We start from the raw sequence: 18,340 nt of genomic DNA on the forward strand, positions 1-18,340 counted from the left end.
CTCCCCGTCCTGCAGTGGCTGGGAGAAGAGAAGGTGCTGCCTGTGGAAGGAAGATAAAGCTTCCTTCTCCTGGGAGCTTCCACAGACACCCCTGCTCTCCGGCACTTCTGCTGAGTCATGGACTCAGATCCGAGTCCCTGCTCCTAGTCCCACATTGGCCGTTTCCTGCAATAGCCCTGCTTCCTTTTGATGGAGCTGAAGTTAAGATCTGGGTGCTGTGTGTGCACCTCACTGTCGGGTTGCTGCTGCTCACGGTGGACAGAGCTGGGCAGCGTCTATTTATAGACACACGTTGTTCACCGCATGTTCATGCCCATGGTTATTTCTGCATGTCTCTGTGTACTGGAAGCTGAGTTCATACTGATACCTAAAGCTCCAATTCCACCCAGCACCTAGGGGTCCTTCTAGTATCTGTAAGTCCTTCTCAGACAGGGGAAACCTGTCTCCCATTCACCTCAATCTGGTTGCTCATTTGGTCAGTTCCCCTACTGTACTGGTTACCATGGCTACCATGTTGCCCTCCCTCCTCTGGGGAGCTCTGCCCCAGCCCCGTGGGCCCCATCACCCGACTTGGGCAGCTTTGACTGTTGCCCATCTGTGCAGAGATAGCCAGGAGATTCTCAGGTATGTCTCCCCTGTAAATAAGGTTGAGGAATTGAAAACCGAGAGAAAAGGTAAGTGGAGTTGTCCCATGGCTTTCTTACCAACATATTTTGTCATTTTCCTAATGAGTGTCCCACCTCTACTTCGCATCATCCTTATTAGCCACAGTATCCTGAGGTATCAGCTTTTAAAATACCAAACATTTCCAAACGGAATCCCTAAAAATAATTCTTGTTCTGAAAGCGTCATCCCTGGACTTCTGCTTTACTGTTGGCCGCTCCATAGACCAAATGCAATGTTATTAGTTTCACAGCAGTTTATGCTGAATGAGTCATGCTTTAGGTCACGTACCTTGAGTGACTTTTTCTGGGTACATTTTATGGGCAGACATTTGATGCTGGACTTTGAGTTACGAATGAATGCCATGGCTGGCTTGTTGGGTTTCTTTTCTGTCTGACCATGCCCTCGGAATCCCTCTGCAGTTTTTAAAAGCCTTTCATGTGATCTGAGGTTTCTGCGCTTGAGTCGATGATTACCAGGATGACAGGTGACACCTCGTTTTTAGGTGGTGACAGCGGCACCGAGTAGAGCTATCTGTGTTGGGAGGAGATGGTGTCGTTTATCGGTGAGCACGCACAGACATGAGTCCATGCTGCCGGTCCAGGTTCAGCAGGGTGCTCGCAGCGGCGCTGGGCCCGGCGCTTCGTTCCCATGCCTCCGCCCGCGGCTGTTGTCCTTCTTGCAGGGACTCGGCTCTCTGAGCCTGTAGGCGCGTGCTGTTTTAGGGAGGGAGGAGCAGGGCTCTTGTGCGCCTGCCATGTGTCGGGTGCTGTCACAGGTGCTTTGTCTTGTTGTTTGGTCGTTCAGTTGTGTCCAGCTCTTTGCAACCCCATGGACTGTAGCCCGCCAGGCTCCTCTGTCTCTGGGATTTCCCAGGAGTGAGTTGCCATGCATATCAACTCAATTTTCAGAGTGAAGGTTTGAAGGTCTCCGCTTTAGACCACTCTCCCTTCTCTGCCTGAGTTTGGAATCAGCAGAAAGAAACATCTGTCTCAGGTGGACGGTGGAGCCCGTGCCCAGTGTGACTCAGGGCTGCCCAGATGTTCCCCAGCCTCTGGCAGAGCCCTAGGGCCGGCCCCATCCCGTCGCGCCAAGAGCCAGGCAGAATCCCTGCTCTCGCTCGGCAGGCAGGCCGCAGAAGGGCCTGAGCGGCGCACACGCTGGTTCTCCTGCCAGATCTGCCCTCTCCCTTAGGAGGGGTGAGGGGAGGGTGAGGTTGGGACCCTACCCTAGGCTGTCCCTCCTCCAGGAAGCATGGAGCCCGGGGGCACGTCCACGGGACCTCCTGGACAGCGTCGTCAGGTACTGATCATCTTTCCTGTTTTGGGTGAGAGGCTGGAGATCCGGGGTGAAGCCCTCCTTGCTGTTGCCCAGCTGGTGGGTCCTTCACTGCGCTCAGGTCTGTGGCTGTTGCAGGCGCGTCCCCCCCGGGCTGGATGCAGTGGGCGTGAGATGCTCATCGGTCGTGGCACTTCGGCCAGCGTGAGGACTTGCACAGCACAGCACAGCCGGGTTTTTTGTGCACAGAGGGCTGGGATTTGCCGCTGTTGGTGATAAACTGCTTAGCCTTGAGGATACGGCTTTGAAAGATTTGGAAGCTGAGTTGGAAATCCAGCTTTTGGGAGTTTATTCATTCAACATTCACTGAGAGGTCCGCATTGGTGTGTTGCACCAGCGCTGGACTCGAGACAAATGAGGCCCTGGGTGCCCCGTTCTCGGAAAGCTCACGGCCGAACAAACAGAAAACTGAGCGATTCTGATCCTGTACGAGAAAAGCACGCGGGAGGGGCTTGCAAAGGCGAGGAGGCAGAGAAAGTGCAGGATAGAGGCCTTTCTTGAAGAGCTGAGGCGGGTGAGCACCGCCTCTGCCTCGGGTTGTGGTGGGAACAGGTGAGGATCACACGTGTGACCTGGCCCTCCCCAGGGCCAGGCTCAGGAGCCGTCGGTGATGGCCGGAGCAGTGGGGGTGCTCGTGTGCAGGACAGGGTCACAGTGGAGGCCGGGAGAGCTGAGAAAGGCGTGATGTCGTGGATTTTCTGAGGCGGTCTCTAGTTTATAGACACACACACACACAGACATATATACGTAGTCAGCACAGATTAGCCTGTGCCGTGGCAGAAACATGGCCCCTAGAATCTCAGAGAGATCAGCCCTCAGCACGGCCCAGGTTGACGTCTCCTTCTCGTGGTGTCTGATGCAGATCGGGCAGGTAGCTTTCTAGGGTGGCTGACCTCCCTGAGGTCACTCAGCGATCCCGGCGCGTCCGTCTGCTCGTGTCCGGCCCCCAGGACTGCCTTGAGGAGGAGGCGGGGCGCCCCTGGGAGTGCTTTGTCTCCCAGGGACCTGCGTGGCTTCCCCTCCCGACCCTCCAGCCTTTCCTCCTGCAGAGGGGCTGTGGGTGGGGAGGGGCTCAGGGCCCCCCAACCTTCTGACCCACCCTCTGCCCCTCACCGTGCCTTCAATCTCGCTGTCTTGCCCCCTGTCCCTCCCAAGGGCGGCCAGCGTGCCGGAACTGCAGGACGTGCTGTGTCCTCCTGGCCCGTTTCCAGCTGTGGGCGTCGGTCAACGTGCTTCCTCTCCCCTGTGTCGGTTTCCTAGTTGAGGACTTGGAGGTGATGGTGATAGCACTGTGGCTCGGGAGGCGGAGGAGGTTTAGTTGGGATGGCGCGTGGGCAGCAGTGGGCACGGGCCTGAGGTCTGGCTCTGTGGACCGTGGGCCTTCAGTCCAGGCTGACTGGCATCACTAGCAGACATCCACAGCTGGAAAAGCGGTTTAGTGAGGCGCAGACCGCGCAAATGCAGAACCGGACGCGCACGTAAGCAGAGCCGACGGGGCTGCCGCCCTTCGCCCGAGGAAGGAAGGAGGGACCAGCTTCTGCAGAGCAGTGGGCGTGGACCTGCCGCGCCTCCCCGAATCCTCTCAGCAGTTCGTGTGACAGCCCAGGAGCCTGAGCGCAGGGAAGGCAGGCCCGCGGCTGGCAGGTGCCGCCGTCCCAGTGGAGCAGGCCGAGGGCCAGGCTCCGTCTGCCCACAGACGTCCTCTCTCCCGGGACTGTCTGGGGCTGGGGGGCGAGTTGTGCTGCCTTCTCTGCCGTGTCCGGCAAAGCTGAGTGCCTTTCCTCCCCTCAGTGTGTCTGCTGTTTGATTTATTGTCCGTGTAACACCAGATATTTGGTCGTATTTACACTGAAGCCAAGCTAACAAGGCAGTTGAACTATTTTTGTTCCCTTTGAAATAACAGGCGTGTGAAACTGCTGGACCTTCCTGCCAGCCTCCGGCCGCAGAAGATGAAGAGCTCGCTGGGCCCAAGCGTGTCGGCCAAGAGCCCCTTCATCTACTCCCCGATCATCGCCCACAGCCGTGGGGAGGAGCGCAGCAAGAAGATAGGTAGGCGGGCCGCCGGGCTTCCGGGCCGTGTTCAGCCACCCGACCCCGGGGGCTTGTCTGGACTTGAGATCGTGAGACTTGATGTGGTTCACGTGAGCCCGTGGGATATACCCTCACTCAGGTGTATTCCGCTTGCTGGCTTTGTCTGACCACTGCCTATAGGTCTGCCTTTTTAGTATCTATTTCATAAAAGGAGGTTTTGTGAAAGTTCTAGAAGCCAGAAGACCTCTGTTATTCAAGACTTAGGTCAATTACAAAGGAGAGGTACTTGGAGATCAGGGTGATTTTCCAAGCCTGGAGTGACTTCTGAATCATCCACGGAGATTAAAGGTCGTCTTTGTTCAGGACTGAATGGGCATAAGGGCGTCCCATCACTGTCCCATTTGAAGGCTGGCAGTGCTCGTTTTGTGTCTTGCTGACGGTCGTCGCCTCTCCTGAGAGGTCTGGCGGCTCTTCAGGGCGCCATGGCATTGTGTCTTGGGGGTGGGTGGGGCGGGGCAACTCACTGCTGAGGATCCTCACGGGCTTCTCTGTGCACTCAGCCTCCTGCCGTGTCCCAGGACACGGCCCCCTCGCTTTACTGTCCCCGTGACCCCCAGAGCTCTCCTGTGCCACCCCGTGCCTCCGTGCCCTCCCCCAAGCTGGCTGTGCCGCAGGCCTCATTCCTCACCGCTCCCCCTCCTGGGACCCTGCGCACTTGGGGATTGTGGTGCCTGCGAGTCGCAGTGACAAAGCTGCAGGGCTGAGAGGCGGGTCACTGGTTGGTCATTGCTGACTCTGTCCGAGAAGTTTCAGTGGAAGACCCGCAAAGCTTGTGTAACTCAGTGCTGGCTTCTCCTCTGTCTTCCTTTCTTCTTCTTTTTACACCCTGGCGTCCCGGCTTCTCGAGGTTCTTCTCTGCAGGGAGGCTCTTCTCTGCAGGGTGCAGCAGTCCGAGTGCACTCACCCACCACTCACATCCGGAGCTGACCCTGCCCGCCGCACGCTGTCTGCCTTTCCGCTCCTCCCACCTTTCTGCCCCTGCTCTGTGGCCCCAGCCACACGACCACTCGCTGTTTTTTGAATGTGACCTCTTGTTCCAGTCTCAGGGCTCTGCTCTGGGTGAGTGACCGACTGCAGCAGTCTCCTGGCTCTTAGGGGAGCAGGGCCCCACCCAGCAGGCACTTGTGGTGCGAATATGAATCTTTGATGTTCTAGTTCTAGTCTGTGATTCCGAGAGACAGCTCTGGCCTCCTGACTGCTCCTCTGCCCTGGAGAAGATGCCAGAGAGGCTGGGAGCAGGGGGTGGGTGGACCTCGTGGTTGAGCAGTGGCGGAGCTGGTCCTGGGCATCTCCCGCACATGCCAGCGAGCAGTGCCCATCTGCCAGGGGACACCCCCTTTGATCTCTTGGAGATGGGGGGCTTGGGTCCTGTTCACATCAGAGTCTCAGGGGTCTCTCAGTGGTGGGGAGGCCACTTTCCAGGCCCCTTCCCCCAGGTGGACCTGGGCCCATCATTACAGAGTTAACAAGGTTTGTCTCCTGGACATTGTAGGAGTCTCTGGCTGTTCTTTTTGGGTCCGTTCAGTTCAGTTCAGTCACTCAGTCGTGTCCAACTCTTTGTGACCCCATGGACTGCAGTACACCAGGCTTCCCTGTCCATCACCAACTCCCAGAGCCTACTCAAACTCACGTCCATCGAATCAGTCATGCTATCCAACCATCTTAGCCTCTGTCGTCCCCTTCTCCTCCTGCCTTCAGTCTTCCCCAGCATCAGGGTCTTTTCGAATGAGTCAGTTGGCCACACTGTGGCCAAAGTATTGGCGTTTCAGCTTCAGCATCAGTCCCTCCAGTCAACACCCAGAACTGATCTCCTTTAGGATGGACTGGTTGGATCTACTTGCAGTCCAAGGGACTCTCAAGAGTCTTCTCCAACACCACAGTTCAAGAGTATCAATTCTTTGGTGCTCAGCCTTCTTCACAGTCCAACTCTCACATCCATACATGACCACTGGAAAAACCATAGCCTTGACTAGATGGACCTTTGTTGACAAAGTAATGTCTCTGCTTTTTAATATGTTGTCTAGGTTGCTCATAGCTTTTCTTCCAAGGAGCAAGCGTCTTTTAATTTCATGGCTGCAGTCACCATGTGCAGTGATTTTGGAGCCCCCAAAAATAAAGTCTCTCACTGTTTCCACTGTTTCTCCATCTATTTGCCATGAAGTGATGGGCCAGATGCCATGATCTTAGTTTTCTGAATGTTGAGTTTTAAGCCAGACTTTTAACTCTTCTCTTTCACTTTCATCAAGAGGCTCTTCAGTTCCTTTTGCTTTCTTCCATAAGGGTGGTGCCATCTGTATATCTGAGGTTATTGATATTGGGTCTCATTAGGGTTGATGGTAAGTTTTCTCCCTAAAGGACGTTTTAGGAAACTTTTACCCATTTTGTGTACAGAAGCTTCTTAAGGTGATCTGGGGGACTGGAGACATGAGACTCCTTCTGAGGACCAGCAGCATGATCTGTGGGGCCTCATGCAGAAGAAAGATGTGGGGCCCCTTTGTTCAAACATTAGGAAGACTCTGGAGACAGAGAAGGCCCTAAACAGAACGTGGGCCCCCCTGAGTTGGGCGCCATATGGCTGCTAGGTCCCAGCCCTCGAAGCTGGCGTTTCCTCCTTTCCTCTCTAATCTTTAGAAACTGCTGAGGCTTCCTTTTATGAAAAGAGTACTCTGTACTTGCTGCAGAGGGTTTTCACCTCATCCAGTGATGCAGGTGTCGTGTTCCCAATTTATCGATGAGAAAATTAAGATTGAGTGAATGTACATTGCTGCCCTAGGTCGGGAAGGAAGTGGCAGAGCTCAGGCTTTGTCCATGGTTTATGGCTCAAAGCCCAGAGATATTTTCCTTTATTTATTTTTTATTTTTTTGGCCACACTGCGTGGCTTATGGGATCTCAGTTCCCCGACCAGGGATTGAACCCACACCCCTGGCAGTGAACTGTGGAGTCCTAACCACTGGACTGCCAGGGAATTCCCAGGGATTTCCTGGGAATTTTCCAGGAAAAAAAAGTTTTTCCTTGAAGACAGTGAGAAGTTACTCTGAGCTGGGGATAAATTCAGTGGACGATGCAGGATTTTTTCCTGGATATAACAGAAACTTCAGCCAAAATGCATGTTATTTGTTGGAGACCCATGGGTAGGAAAGTGTAATTTGTATTCCGTGGCTTCTAATACCTTTGTGGCAATTGACTCAGCAGCAAGTACCTGCCTGCAGGTTTGAAGAATCACACGTCTTTAACCCAAAATCCCCATCTCTATAAATGAATCTCTGTAACTGGGGTGAGTTATCACAGTGAGGACACAGAGTATTAGAGGGGAAGAAACCCTGGGGGCCGCTCCTGGGACCATTTTCCGCGCTAACGTGGAGTAATTTACCAGTCTTTCCATCTAAACTCCACGTGCAGTGATGGCTGCGCACCTCCTGAGCGTGAGCACAGAGAGGTGACGGGTTTTGTGCCAGGACTTGGCATGGCCGGGCTTCGTGCCCAAGGTTGGCAGCTGCCTGGGAGGATGGACAGGCGGGAGCCGTCCCATGGCCTCGGTCAGTTGCCTGGCCTCCCCGGGCTGCAGTTGCGCTCTCTGCGGGGAGGGGGCACTAGAAGCCCACTGCATGGCCTCCTCAGGGGTTGAGGGAGCCGCTAACACCACAGCATCCAGTGCTGTTCACTCAAGGCTCTGAGCAGCGTCGTGTGCGCTGTCCAAGGTGCTGGGGGTACAGTGAGAAATCAGGAGTGCCCTCTGCCAGATGGGTCCAGCCAGCGTGGTGGAAAGAGATGAGCTTGTCGACAGAAGCCCCCAAAAGAGGCTGTTAGTCCACAGCTGAGACCTGCCCGGGGGCCGTGTAGCACTGTAGGGGGGCCTGAGACAGAGGGCTGTTTAATAGCCTCCAGGGCTGGTCCTTTCCGAGGTTTCTGGGACAGACTGTAGCATGTCCTGTGGCACGCTAAGACCCGGGAAGGAGATGATCTCTTGTCAGACATTAAAACTGTTCCTGTAATAAAGATTTATCTTAGGTTTACCTTTAGCGACTCTGACTGTGTGAGTATAAACGATTCCTTTCAGCGCCCCAGGAAAATGAATTTTAAAATGATGGTCATTTGACCATGACAGAGAAGACAAACAGCTCCTTCACTATCAGGCAGCAACCTGTTAAAACAAATGACGTTTTCCTCGGCTGTGAGGAAGGGCTGGGTGCTGACCGCTGAGGCAGTGATGTACTCGGGGTGCTGCTGAAGGCGGGTTGGGAGCCCTGTGCCCTGCAGCAGGAGTTCTCAGCCTGAGGTGGCTGAGGAGAGCTGGGTTTCTGGAGCCAGCGGGGAATAGCAGTGTGAGAGCAGCCAAGTCTGTGGGGCCAGGCAGACGGGAGGTGGGCCCGGCGGCCTCATTTGTCAGGGCCGTGAATGATGGATGGTTCAGCCTGTCTGTGTCCTTGTTGGTGGATGAGGATGATCTGTGCCCTGCTGACCACTGCACCGTGTTGTTAAGACCGCATACAGGCACCTGCTTGCACAGGCATTTTAAAAGCCAGCTCGCCTGGTGGGCTGCTTCTTCACTGCGTGCAGTTTCAGGATGCCACAGGTTTGGCGCAGCCTCTCTTAGTCTCTGTGCGAGGGCCTGGTGCAAAGTGTTTGGGGGAAAATGGTGTCTTTATGAAAGCCTATGAAGCTGAAGAATGCTGGTCAGTAAATCTTAGTGTCTACTCTAGGAGAAGGCCTTTATCCACCACTGTCCATTCTAGACACTTCTCTGAGTTCAGAGACCTGGCTTGAATCCCTGCCATACCACTTCCTGGCTGTGTGATTCCCAGCACATTTGTTAACCTGCTTGGACCTTGGTCCCTGCCTTGTAACAATGGGATTGTGGTGCCTCCCTCACCAGGGCATGATGCGGAGTCAGAGACAGCCTTCCAAGGGCTGGACAGTGGCTCCTGCCCTGCAGCTCGCTTGGTTGTCAAGTCCCTTCTGAATTGCCCCGTGGAGTATCTCAAAGGGAGGAGAGGGCAGTGGAGTGGGGGTGGGGACTGCACACAGATGACCACCGACTTTGTGGCTTAAAGAGCACAAATGCATTTTTCTCACTGTTTGCATCACGAGTGCAGCCTGTGTTAGCGTGGGCCTCTGCTCAGGGTCTTGCAGGCTGAGATCCAGGTCTCAGCTGGGGCTGTGTTCTCATCGGGAGGCTCGACTGGGCAGGGTCTGTTTCTCAGCTCCCTCGGGTTCTTGGTTCCTTGGGATTGTGGGGCTGAGGTCCCTGTCCACCTGCTGGGTGTCACCTGGACCACTTTCAGGTCATCGCGGCTGCTCTCAGACCCTGGCCACCAGGCCTCCTCCACACACCTGCTCACGTGTTGAGTCTTCTCACTCAGGGTGAGCAGATTCCCTTCCAGGGCTCTTCTGAGAAGACCAGGTTCTCCTGGGATAATCTCCCTTGGGTTAACTCAAAGCCCACTGCTTTGAAGGCTTGGGGGCCCTCGTCACATATGAAAACCTCCTCCCCCTTTGTTACAGAACATAACCGATCCTTGTGTTCACACTTGGGGAAGAGGATTAGACAGCATATACACCAGGGGTCGGGGGTCCTGGGGGTCATCTCAGAATTCTACTTCCTGTACGTGCTGAGCTGCAGCTGGCCTGGGAGTGGTCAGGGAGGAGGTGCCACCGTCTGGTCTCACAGACTTCAGGAGGGGAGAGAGGAACCATTCTCTGTGCCACTTAGAGTTGGCCACGGTGCCGTCTTCCTGAGTGCCAGCCTCTGGGCCTGAGAAGGCCTGTGTGACGAGTGGTGGCGCTCCACCGGGAGCTGTGCCATCCGGTTACTGCCAGGTTCGGGAAGCTGCATTTGGCACCAGCAAGAGAAGCATCAGTCACAGGCCGTCCAGGTGGCAGTGACAACGGGCTCGGCTTTGGAGAAAGCCAGCAGCAGCGTAGCTTTAAACTGCGTCTCTCAAGATGGCCATGATGCCACTGCTTCGTTGGGAAGTAGCCAGAGGAGTGATCTGAAGCCACGGGAAGCGTGCAAGAACACCAGCTAACACATGGACTCCTCTGTGTGTGTGTATTTCTAGATTTCCAGTGGGTTCAAGGAGACGTGTGTGAAGTGCAGCTGATGGTGTATAACCCGATGCCGTTCGAGCTCCGAGTTGAAAACATGGTGCGTATCACCACTCACTTGCCCCTTTGGGCTGAACATCAGTTCACTATTGATACGTGTTTCTTAGTATTTGAGTCATACTTCTTATGATATCTGTCTGTTTTTAAGATTTGTTTTGCCAAAGATTATAATCTTTTTGTGAATGAAGACCGCGTCCTGCATCCCCGTGTGTTTAGTGCTCGGTCCTCAGTACGTCTGTGGATCAGTGAACAAAAGATATCTCAGATTTGAATACACACAGACCTGAGTTGACTGAATGAAATATTTGAAATAATCATGTTGAAATTCATATGAGATTAGCGAGGTTACAAAGTCTGTAGTGTGCCCCCCACTCAACCTCACTGCTGCTTCACTGCTCAAGATGACAAGATGACCAAGGCCTCTTTATTTATAAGGGAATAAATGACTGCAGCACTAATGTGAAATCTGCCTCGGGTTTGAAATCAGGTGTTCAGGCTGTGTGTCTGTGCACACTGTTAAGTACCCCCTCTGCAATGGTGTCTGCTGAAACTCCTCCCCTAGTTCCGCAGTCGGGGAAAGGAGGTTTGTGTGGTTCTCCTCGCTGGACCTTGTGTTCCCAGAGGAAAGCCCTGCATGCACTAGGTGGATTCCAGTCCTGCAAGTCTTCTCCGTGCTTAATCATTGTGTGGGACCCCTTTGTTACTTCCCTGTGATATGTGAAGGGTGCTGTTAGCCAGGTGATGCTTTCCTCTTGGGTTTTATGACTCGTGTTCAGAGCTTGCTGAGTGCCTAGGCCACGTGTCAGGCCAGGCCTCTGCCCCGTGGTCAGGGTGCAGGAGGGGCTGTGGGACCCACATGGAGGGTCGGGGAGGCCCCGCTGAGGACACAGGATGAGTGGGAGCTCGCAGGCAGACTGGTAGTTACTTAAGATGATGTTTGGGCCTCTGGCATGAGGCATGGTTTTTCCACGTTGGAAAAACGTGGAAAACTTGAAGCTCTTAGAAATTCAGCTGAGTATTGAGTGGGCAACCTGAGGTCCCCCCATATGAGAGCCACCTATTAGGATGAGCATTCCCTCCTCCTCCTTTTGCACAAGAACATGCCAGCCTTGGGGCTTAGCTCTTGGTCAGGCCTTGCAGTGGCTTTGTCTCCTGGCCTAAGCCAGGAATAACATTGAGAGTTGTTCAGAGAATTTTCCCTAAAGTGGTTAAAGTATCATATGCCTATTGTTTCTTATACATTTTTTTTTTAGGTTTAATTTTAACTGGTTGAAAAGTAATAGCTGCATGTGGGACTTCCCTGGTGGTCCAGTGGTTAAGAATTTGCCTTGCAATGCAGGGGATATAGGTTCAATCCCTGGTCAGGAAACGAAGATGCCAACTAAGTCCCTGCTCCACAACTGGAGTCCATGTGCCACAACAAAGTCCTGACACACACAGATAAATTAATTTTAAAAAGTAATATGTACTTTTATCAAAAAATGAGGAAGAAGAAAGAATAAAATTTACCACTAGGAGATAGCCCACAAATCATGTTCAGAATTAAAGAATCACATTATGAAATGTTTCAAGCGTGGGAAACGGCACAGGGAAGAGTCACACCTCATGCATCCGCTGTCACATTTAGCGAGTGCTCACGGCGGGCCGTGTTTGCTTTAGCTGTTTTAAAAAGAAGTCAAATGTGAGTGTGTTTTGCCTGGAGACAAGAGCCACCTAATGGTTTCTCCGCTTCCATTCTTGGCCACGTTATTGTCTGTTTCTCACGTAGTTAGATCATTGCAAGCTCCTGCCCAGACTCTGGGTGCAGGTGTGCGCTTTGTCACTAAGGGAGCCTTGCTTCTGGGTGCTTTCTGCAGACAGAAACAGTGTGCATGCATGCACACAGGGGCATGTGCTCACACACGTACCTACCACATGCATCCACACGTGTGTGTACATACATGTATAGAAACTCTGGGCGCAGGCGTGCTCTTTGTCACTAAGGGAGCCTTGCTTCTGGGTGCTTTCTGAAGACAGAAACAGTGTGCATGCATGCACACATGGGCACGTGCTCACACACGTACCTACCACATGCATCCACACGTGTGTGTACATACATGTATGCAAACTCTGGGCGCAGGTGTGCTCTTTGTCACTAAGGGAGCCTTGCTTCTGGGTGCTTTCTGCAGACAGAGTTAGAAACAGTGGGCATGCACGCACACATGGGCACGTGCTCACGCGTACCTACCACATGCATCTGCACGTGTGTGTACATACATGTACGTGTGCCCAAGTGCGCACACACACAGATGCAGACTTCACAGATCCCGACCTTGCAGTCATCCCTTCAGGTCCGCTCCATCTCCACAGGGCTCTCCTCGCCTCCTCCACATCCGTGTCCTTGCCTCCCCCGTGAGAACGTGGCTCAGGGCAGCACCAGCGTCCCCTCACCTGTCCGCTCCTGGGATGGACCGCAGCACTCCCTCCTTCATGTAGGTCTTCTTTGCCCCTTTGCCGTCTTCTGCAGGCTTCAGGGCAGGACTCTCACACCTCTCGGTAGGCTTACTCCAACGTAGGGGGTGTTTTTGATCCCTTGTTAATGGTACTTAAAAAAAAGTCTTTCTTTCTTTCTTTATTTGGCTATGCTACATCTTAGTTTCGGAATGTGGGATCTAGTTCCTTGACCAGGGATCGAACCTGGGCCCCCTTCATTCTGAGTCTTAGCCACCGGACCAGGAGAGAAGCTCCCTGTTCGTGGTATTTTTACTGTTTTGTTTTGTCATATGCTTATTGCTTGGTTATGGAGACACTTCTGCTTTGTAAATGCTGACTTTGTTACCGGGCTAAATGCTGTTGTTAGTTCAGGTTTCCTCGTAGGCACCACAGGCTTTTCTGCAGCTTTTGCATGTAGATGATTGTCTCCATGCTGTTTCTTCTCTTGGCTGTTGTGCTGGCCGGGGCCTCCGTCACAGTGCCGAGGAGAGGGCCCGAGCGCTGGGAGGCCCTGCAGTCACGGGTGGCTCCCAGAGGCCACACAGCCTGTCTCCTCCACCATCAAGCGTAGGGCCCAGCTCTTAGAGAGATGGACTGATGGTTCACAGACGCACTGGAAGAAGACTCACTGATTCGCTTCCATGTGTCATATTCTTTTCATTTTGTTTGTAAGCAGGATATTTTATTTGTTCTTTCTGTTTGTGTTCCAACTTGGTAAAACGGCAAAGCAGCACACACATTCATACTGTGTCAAGCGGGGCTAGTATTACAGATGGAGTTGTTCAGGCGCCCCTGGGGCTGCCCCTTTCAAGACTGTTTTGTAACCATGCTTCCAGGCCATCGTTTGTTCACGTCACTAAGGGGTCCTTGTCTTCTGAGTCCTGGGTGTTCCTGCTGGCTGGGCGGGGGCTTTGGGTCAGGGTGGGGGCCGCGCTCACCGTGTCTCCTGCCGCCCGCCGCAGGGGCTGCTCACGAGCGGAGTGGAGTTCGAGTCTCTCCCCGCGGCACTGTCCCTCCCGGCTGAGTCTGGTCTTTACCCGGTGACGCTCGTCGGGGTCCCGCAGACGACGGGGACGATCACTGTGAGCGGTAAGGACAGCGCCTTTCTGGCTGTGGTTCTGGGGGCCTCGGACTCCTGTGCCACCACGGACAGTTTGCCGCAGACGAACCGCGCAGAGGGCGCAGGATGTGGGGTCAGTTGCTGTGCACCGGTCTGTCTTTCCCGGACCACAGGCACGCTCGAGTTTCTCCCCCTGGGGCTACGGCCCCGCCACCCTTCTCTCCTCTCCTTCCATCTCTGCCTACTGCCTCGGGCAGTCCGTCTGTCTACTGTCCCGTCCAGACCCCTCTCCTGGACCTGCCACTCTCCTTGGCTGTCTCCAGGGCGCATCACATTCTGTGTGTCCCCACCCCCCATCCCCACGTTGCCCCTGCCCCATGGTCCCATCCCAGGGACCCAGGACCCAGGCCCCGTCCCCGGACAGGCACCAGGGGTCATCCTGGACTGCTCCTGTCTCCCCCTCACTCCCCTGCGTTACTGCCCGTGTCGTCAACACCCTCTGCCCCTCCGCCCTCTCTAGGGTTTTTCACCGAAGCACCAGTACTGGTCTTTCTGCCCTCATTCTTCCTGTGGTGCGGCCTTGTGACCTTTCCGCAGTGCAGGCCCCTGGGCTAGAAGTGGTCCTGCCTTCACTGGGCTCCCCGCCAGGGCTCCCTATCTCTGGCTGTGTCGCTGGGCCCTGCACATCTGGGCAGGTGTAGAGGGCTCCCATCCTGGGCACGTGCCCTGCTTCCTGCCCCCTGCTTGTGCTGTCCCTCTGCTGGGGGGCCTTGAGGCTCGGCTCAGGTGCCCCTGTGGTGCCCGCCCGGCCTTGCCCTCGTTCCACCGTGGCAGCCCCTCCTTCATGTCACGCCCACCATGGCCTGTGGGCCCACTCCTTGCCAGCCGCATCCGGCTTTCTTGGCTGGATCCTCACACCTGGCACGTAGCAGGTCTTCAGTACCCATTTGGTGGCTGAAAGTCAACATTCACTGGGAAAGGAATCTGTTTAAAAGGCGGATTTGAAGGACCATACTTTATTATTATTTTTTTTAATATTTTTTCTTTATAAGCCGCCTTTTAAACAGATTCCTTTCCCAGTGAATGTTGACTTTCAGCCACCAAATGGGTACTGAAGACCTACTACGTGCCAGGTGTGAGGATATATTATTGAAGGACCATACTTTAAAAAGAAGGAAATGTGGGTGCCATGAATTGGAGCTCTTTTAAGTCAAGGGGCTGTATCAGGGCCCTGTTTGTCCCCATGGTACCTCTTGCTTCTTGTTGAGTATGTAGACGTTTAATATGGATGCAGAGAAGTTGCCACCCTAGGTACTTACCATCAAGTGTTACTTGATTTTGTTACACTGTGAATGTTGTTTATAATAATTACCTCAAATTTCAAAAGCCATTTCCAACCTTTGCTTAAACAATTTCAAGTGCTTATCTAACCTGAGGAGTGTTTCTTAAATGAAAATTTTGCTAATCTTAAATTACAGTGTTTGTACACATTGAGCAGATTTGCCACATCACGTAACAGTTATGATAACAATGATTGACTCTTGAACTTTCATCTCTCAACACAAGATTTTGAATCACTTTCTTTCAAATACTTATTAACTCCCATTATGTCCTAGAAAGGAGTACAAGCTCTCCTTTTCATTTTAGGGATGGATAAATTTGAAAAGCAAATTAGTGAAGGGATAAGACACTGATTGTGAACTTGTGTGACATTTATGGTTTGTGCACCATTGGTTGGATGCAACCTGCCTTGGGCCCAACTCTCACCTCCGCTCGGGGACACGAGGCTGTGGAGTTGAGCTCGGGAGCCGTGGGCCCACCGGGCAGCTGATGGGCCCTGAATCTCAACTCAGGTCAGAGGGGACCCTGCGCCCCTGTCACCCGTGGGGCCCCCTTGGGCGTGAGCTGTGAAGCCCTTCCAGGGGGTGAACCTTGGCCTTTCGTCCCCAGGCTACCACACCACAGTGTTTGGCGTCTTCAGCGACTGTCTGCTGGACAGCCTCCCGGGAATCAAGACCAGTGGCTCCACAGTGGAGGTCATCCCTGCGCTGCCCCGCCTGCAGATCAGCACGTCTCTGCCCAGGTAGCGCCCGCGGGCACTGGGCCTGCTCGCCGACCCCAGGGCCCCTGGGAGTCCTGTGCTGCGCCCTGTGGCCGGAGCCTGGGAGCCGGAGTTACCCTCGCGACCTCCAACCTCACGGCCAGAGTGTTAGTGTATCCAGGGGACCAACAGGCAGCGCTCTGCTTGCGGCAAACTGGAGCAGAGTTGAGGCGTTTCTTACTAAGATCAGAACAAAATGTGAAATTAGCCTTTGGAAACGTCATTTTTATGAGAAACAGTTGAGGCTTAAGAGAATTTAAGAAGTCTTATCTTCTAAAATAAAAACAGTCCTTTTTTTTTTTTCTCTAGCATTATAGGAAAGGATAAAGAAGGAAGAGAAATCTCAGAGGGAATGACTTAATGCTTTCTGGTGTTTCCACTGTTTGCTCACTGAACAATATATGTATGTTTAGATCATACTGCATTTCATTTAGTATCATAGATTTCTCTTTGCATAAATATATAACATAAGCTAAAAGTTTTCTGTTTTAATTGCTTAAAAAAGTACGTCATGAAGCCATCTCAGAATCACATCCCCATTCATTTCCCTGCTGTTGGGATTTGGGACTGTCTCAGTTTTTGCTCATACAGATAATGCTTTATTGTTTATCCCTTGGGCTGTCTTTCTAAATGTGTCACGGCATTTTCTGGGATATTTGGAAGGCTCAGTCGCCTACTCAGTGGGCCCCTCCTCAGTGCCAGCCTCGCCCACCTCCCCCGCACCCCCAGCTTGAGCCCGGCGTGGGGGACGCGGTCTTCGCGACCGCCTGCTCTGTGTGCTGCCCGCCTTCTGCTTCCTCCCTGCTCTTTCCCCGCCGTGCCAGGGGCCAGCACCCTCTCTGCTTGTGTTAGCTGGGTTTCAGTTTTTCCAAATACCTTCCCTGCAAATCCAGATGGACTACAGTTCTCACTTGAGGAGGACTCTGTGATGAAATGTGGAAAGACGTCACTTACAGTGAGGACTGGAGTCAATTATCCTTACTTGACAGAGAAAATTTATTTCTTGACTCACAAACAGCTCTAAAGATATAAAATGCCAAGGAGTTCACGTTGATCCTCTATGCTGTTGTTTTTGGAGAACGGGCTTTGGATGTGCTTTTTGACTCCATCTGCCACACGCGCCTCCCCCGTTGATGGCTGGCATTTGTCCCCTTTCTGTCTCCAGAGCCTCCTCCCTGTGGTCACAGTGACCTCCTGGCCTGGAAGTGGCTTTGCCTCTTGCATTGGGAAGGGGACACCAGGGTGATGAGTGCTGTGGGCTGAGTGACGGTCAGTAGGACTCAGGCCAGAGTTTCAGACCAGGGCTGCAGTGCTGCAACCTCAGAGGTGCGTTGGGCAAGCCTCGGGGTCTCTGGCTGTACCCGGCGTGGTCCAGGGCCCCGCCTAGCCGGTGCCAAGGGCCCGCCAGCTGCCCCTGCTCCTGTTAGGGGTTTGCCAGCATCGCTCGTTGATTTTACTGGGATGTGGAGGCTGCTGTCTGTGCTTTCCACTTGTCTTTTCCTGCAGCTCCCACGTTATCATTTCAAAGGGTTCATTTGAGTTTTCTCCTTCAGTCTGTGGATTTTCCCAGGGCATTTCTGAGATTTAAAAATTTTTTGAGCAAGCAGCACGCTCAGGGATCATTTGAATTAATTCATTGTTTCACCTTTGCCTTCACCACGATGCAACAGTTAGTCTTACGGTTCATACACACATGAGCCAGTAAGGCCAGTGAGAGCCATCATGTGACCCAGGGCCGTCTGTGTGTGGACAGTGCTCAGCGTGTAGCGACTCGCCCTGGAGTTCCTGGTTGCTGGGCACCAATTCCACGCTGAAGCCACGGCTCCCTAGTCTGTGTGTCTGGAGTGCTTAAGTGTGGTGATGTGCATGACTCTAAAATGCCATCAATTTTTTTTCTGTTTTTCTAAAATTGATTATAATTCTTACTCTTATTTTAGGTCCGCACATTCATTACAGCCTTCCTCTGGTGATGAAATATCTACTAATGTGTCTGTGCAGCTTTACAATGGGGAAACCCAGCAGCTTGTTGTGAGACTGGAGAACATTGGGATGGAGCCACTGGAGAAACTGGAAGTGACCTCAAAAATCCTCACCACCAAAGGTAGGGGCTTGTCGTAGGTTTGACTGCAGAAATGTGTATTTGCAGAAGAGACACCTTGCTTTTTTTTAAAATACCCACACCATTTGTATCGAGGTGAGCAGATTAACAGTATTGTGGTAGTTTCAGGTGAGCACCCGAGGCGCGCAGCCGCAGCTGCACCTGTGTCCGCTCTCCCCAGACTCCCCTTCCATCCAGGCTGGCACTGAACGCTGAGCAGTTTCCCGTGCTGTATACAGTTGGTCTCTGTTGGCTATCCACTTTAAATGTAGCAGTGTGTTCACGACCTTCCCAAAGTCCTAACTATCCCTCCCTCGCACCAGCAACCATAAGTTCATTTTGTAAGTCTGTGAGTCAGAAGAGACCCTATAGATAACCAGCGTCCCGAAAGTCTAAAAACCTCTCCCACTT

At 53.2% G+C, this 18,340-nt stretch overlaps 1 protein-coding gene across 10 annotated transcripts in view; it reads left to right on the top strand.

Moving 5' to 3' along the window:
- TRAPPC9 (trafficking protein particle complex subunit 9) overlaps positions 1 to 18,340 on the top strand; it is a 388,310-nt gene that overhangs the window by 81,037 nt on the left and 288,933 nt on the right. For all 10 annotated transcript variants that reach the window (XR_003038034.2, XM_059893290.1, XM_059893289.1 and 7 more), the window contains 5 exon segments: positions 3,905 to 4,050; positions 10,153 to 10,238; positions 13,633 to 13,759; positions 15,681 to 15,813; positions 17,769 to 17,932. Coding sequence is in view for 9 of the 10 variants with exons in the window: in XM_059893290.1 (XP_059749273.1) it covers positions 3,905 to 4,050; positions 10,153 to 10,238; positions 13,633 to 13,759; positions 15,681 to 15,813; positions 17,769 to 17,932 (656 nt within the window). In the remaining variant the exon portion in view is untranslated.

This window comes from Bos taurus, chromosome 14, assembly GCF_002263795.3.
Source record: "Bos taurus isolate L1 Dominette 01449 registration number 42190680 breed Hereford chromosome 14, ARS-UCD2.0, whole genome shotgun sequence".
Lineage (NCBI taxonomy): Eukaryota > Metazoa > Chordata > Mammalia > Artiodactyla > Bovidae > Bos > Bos taurus.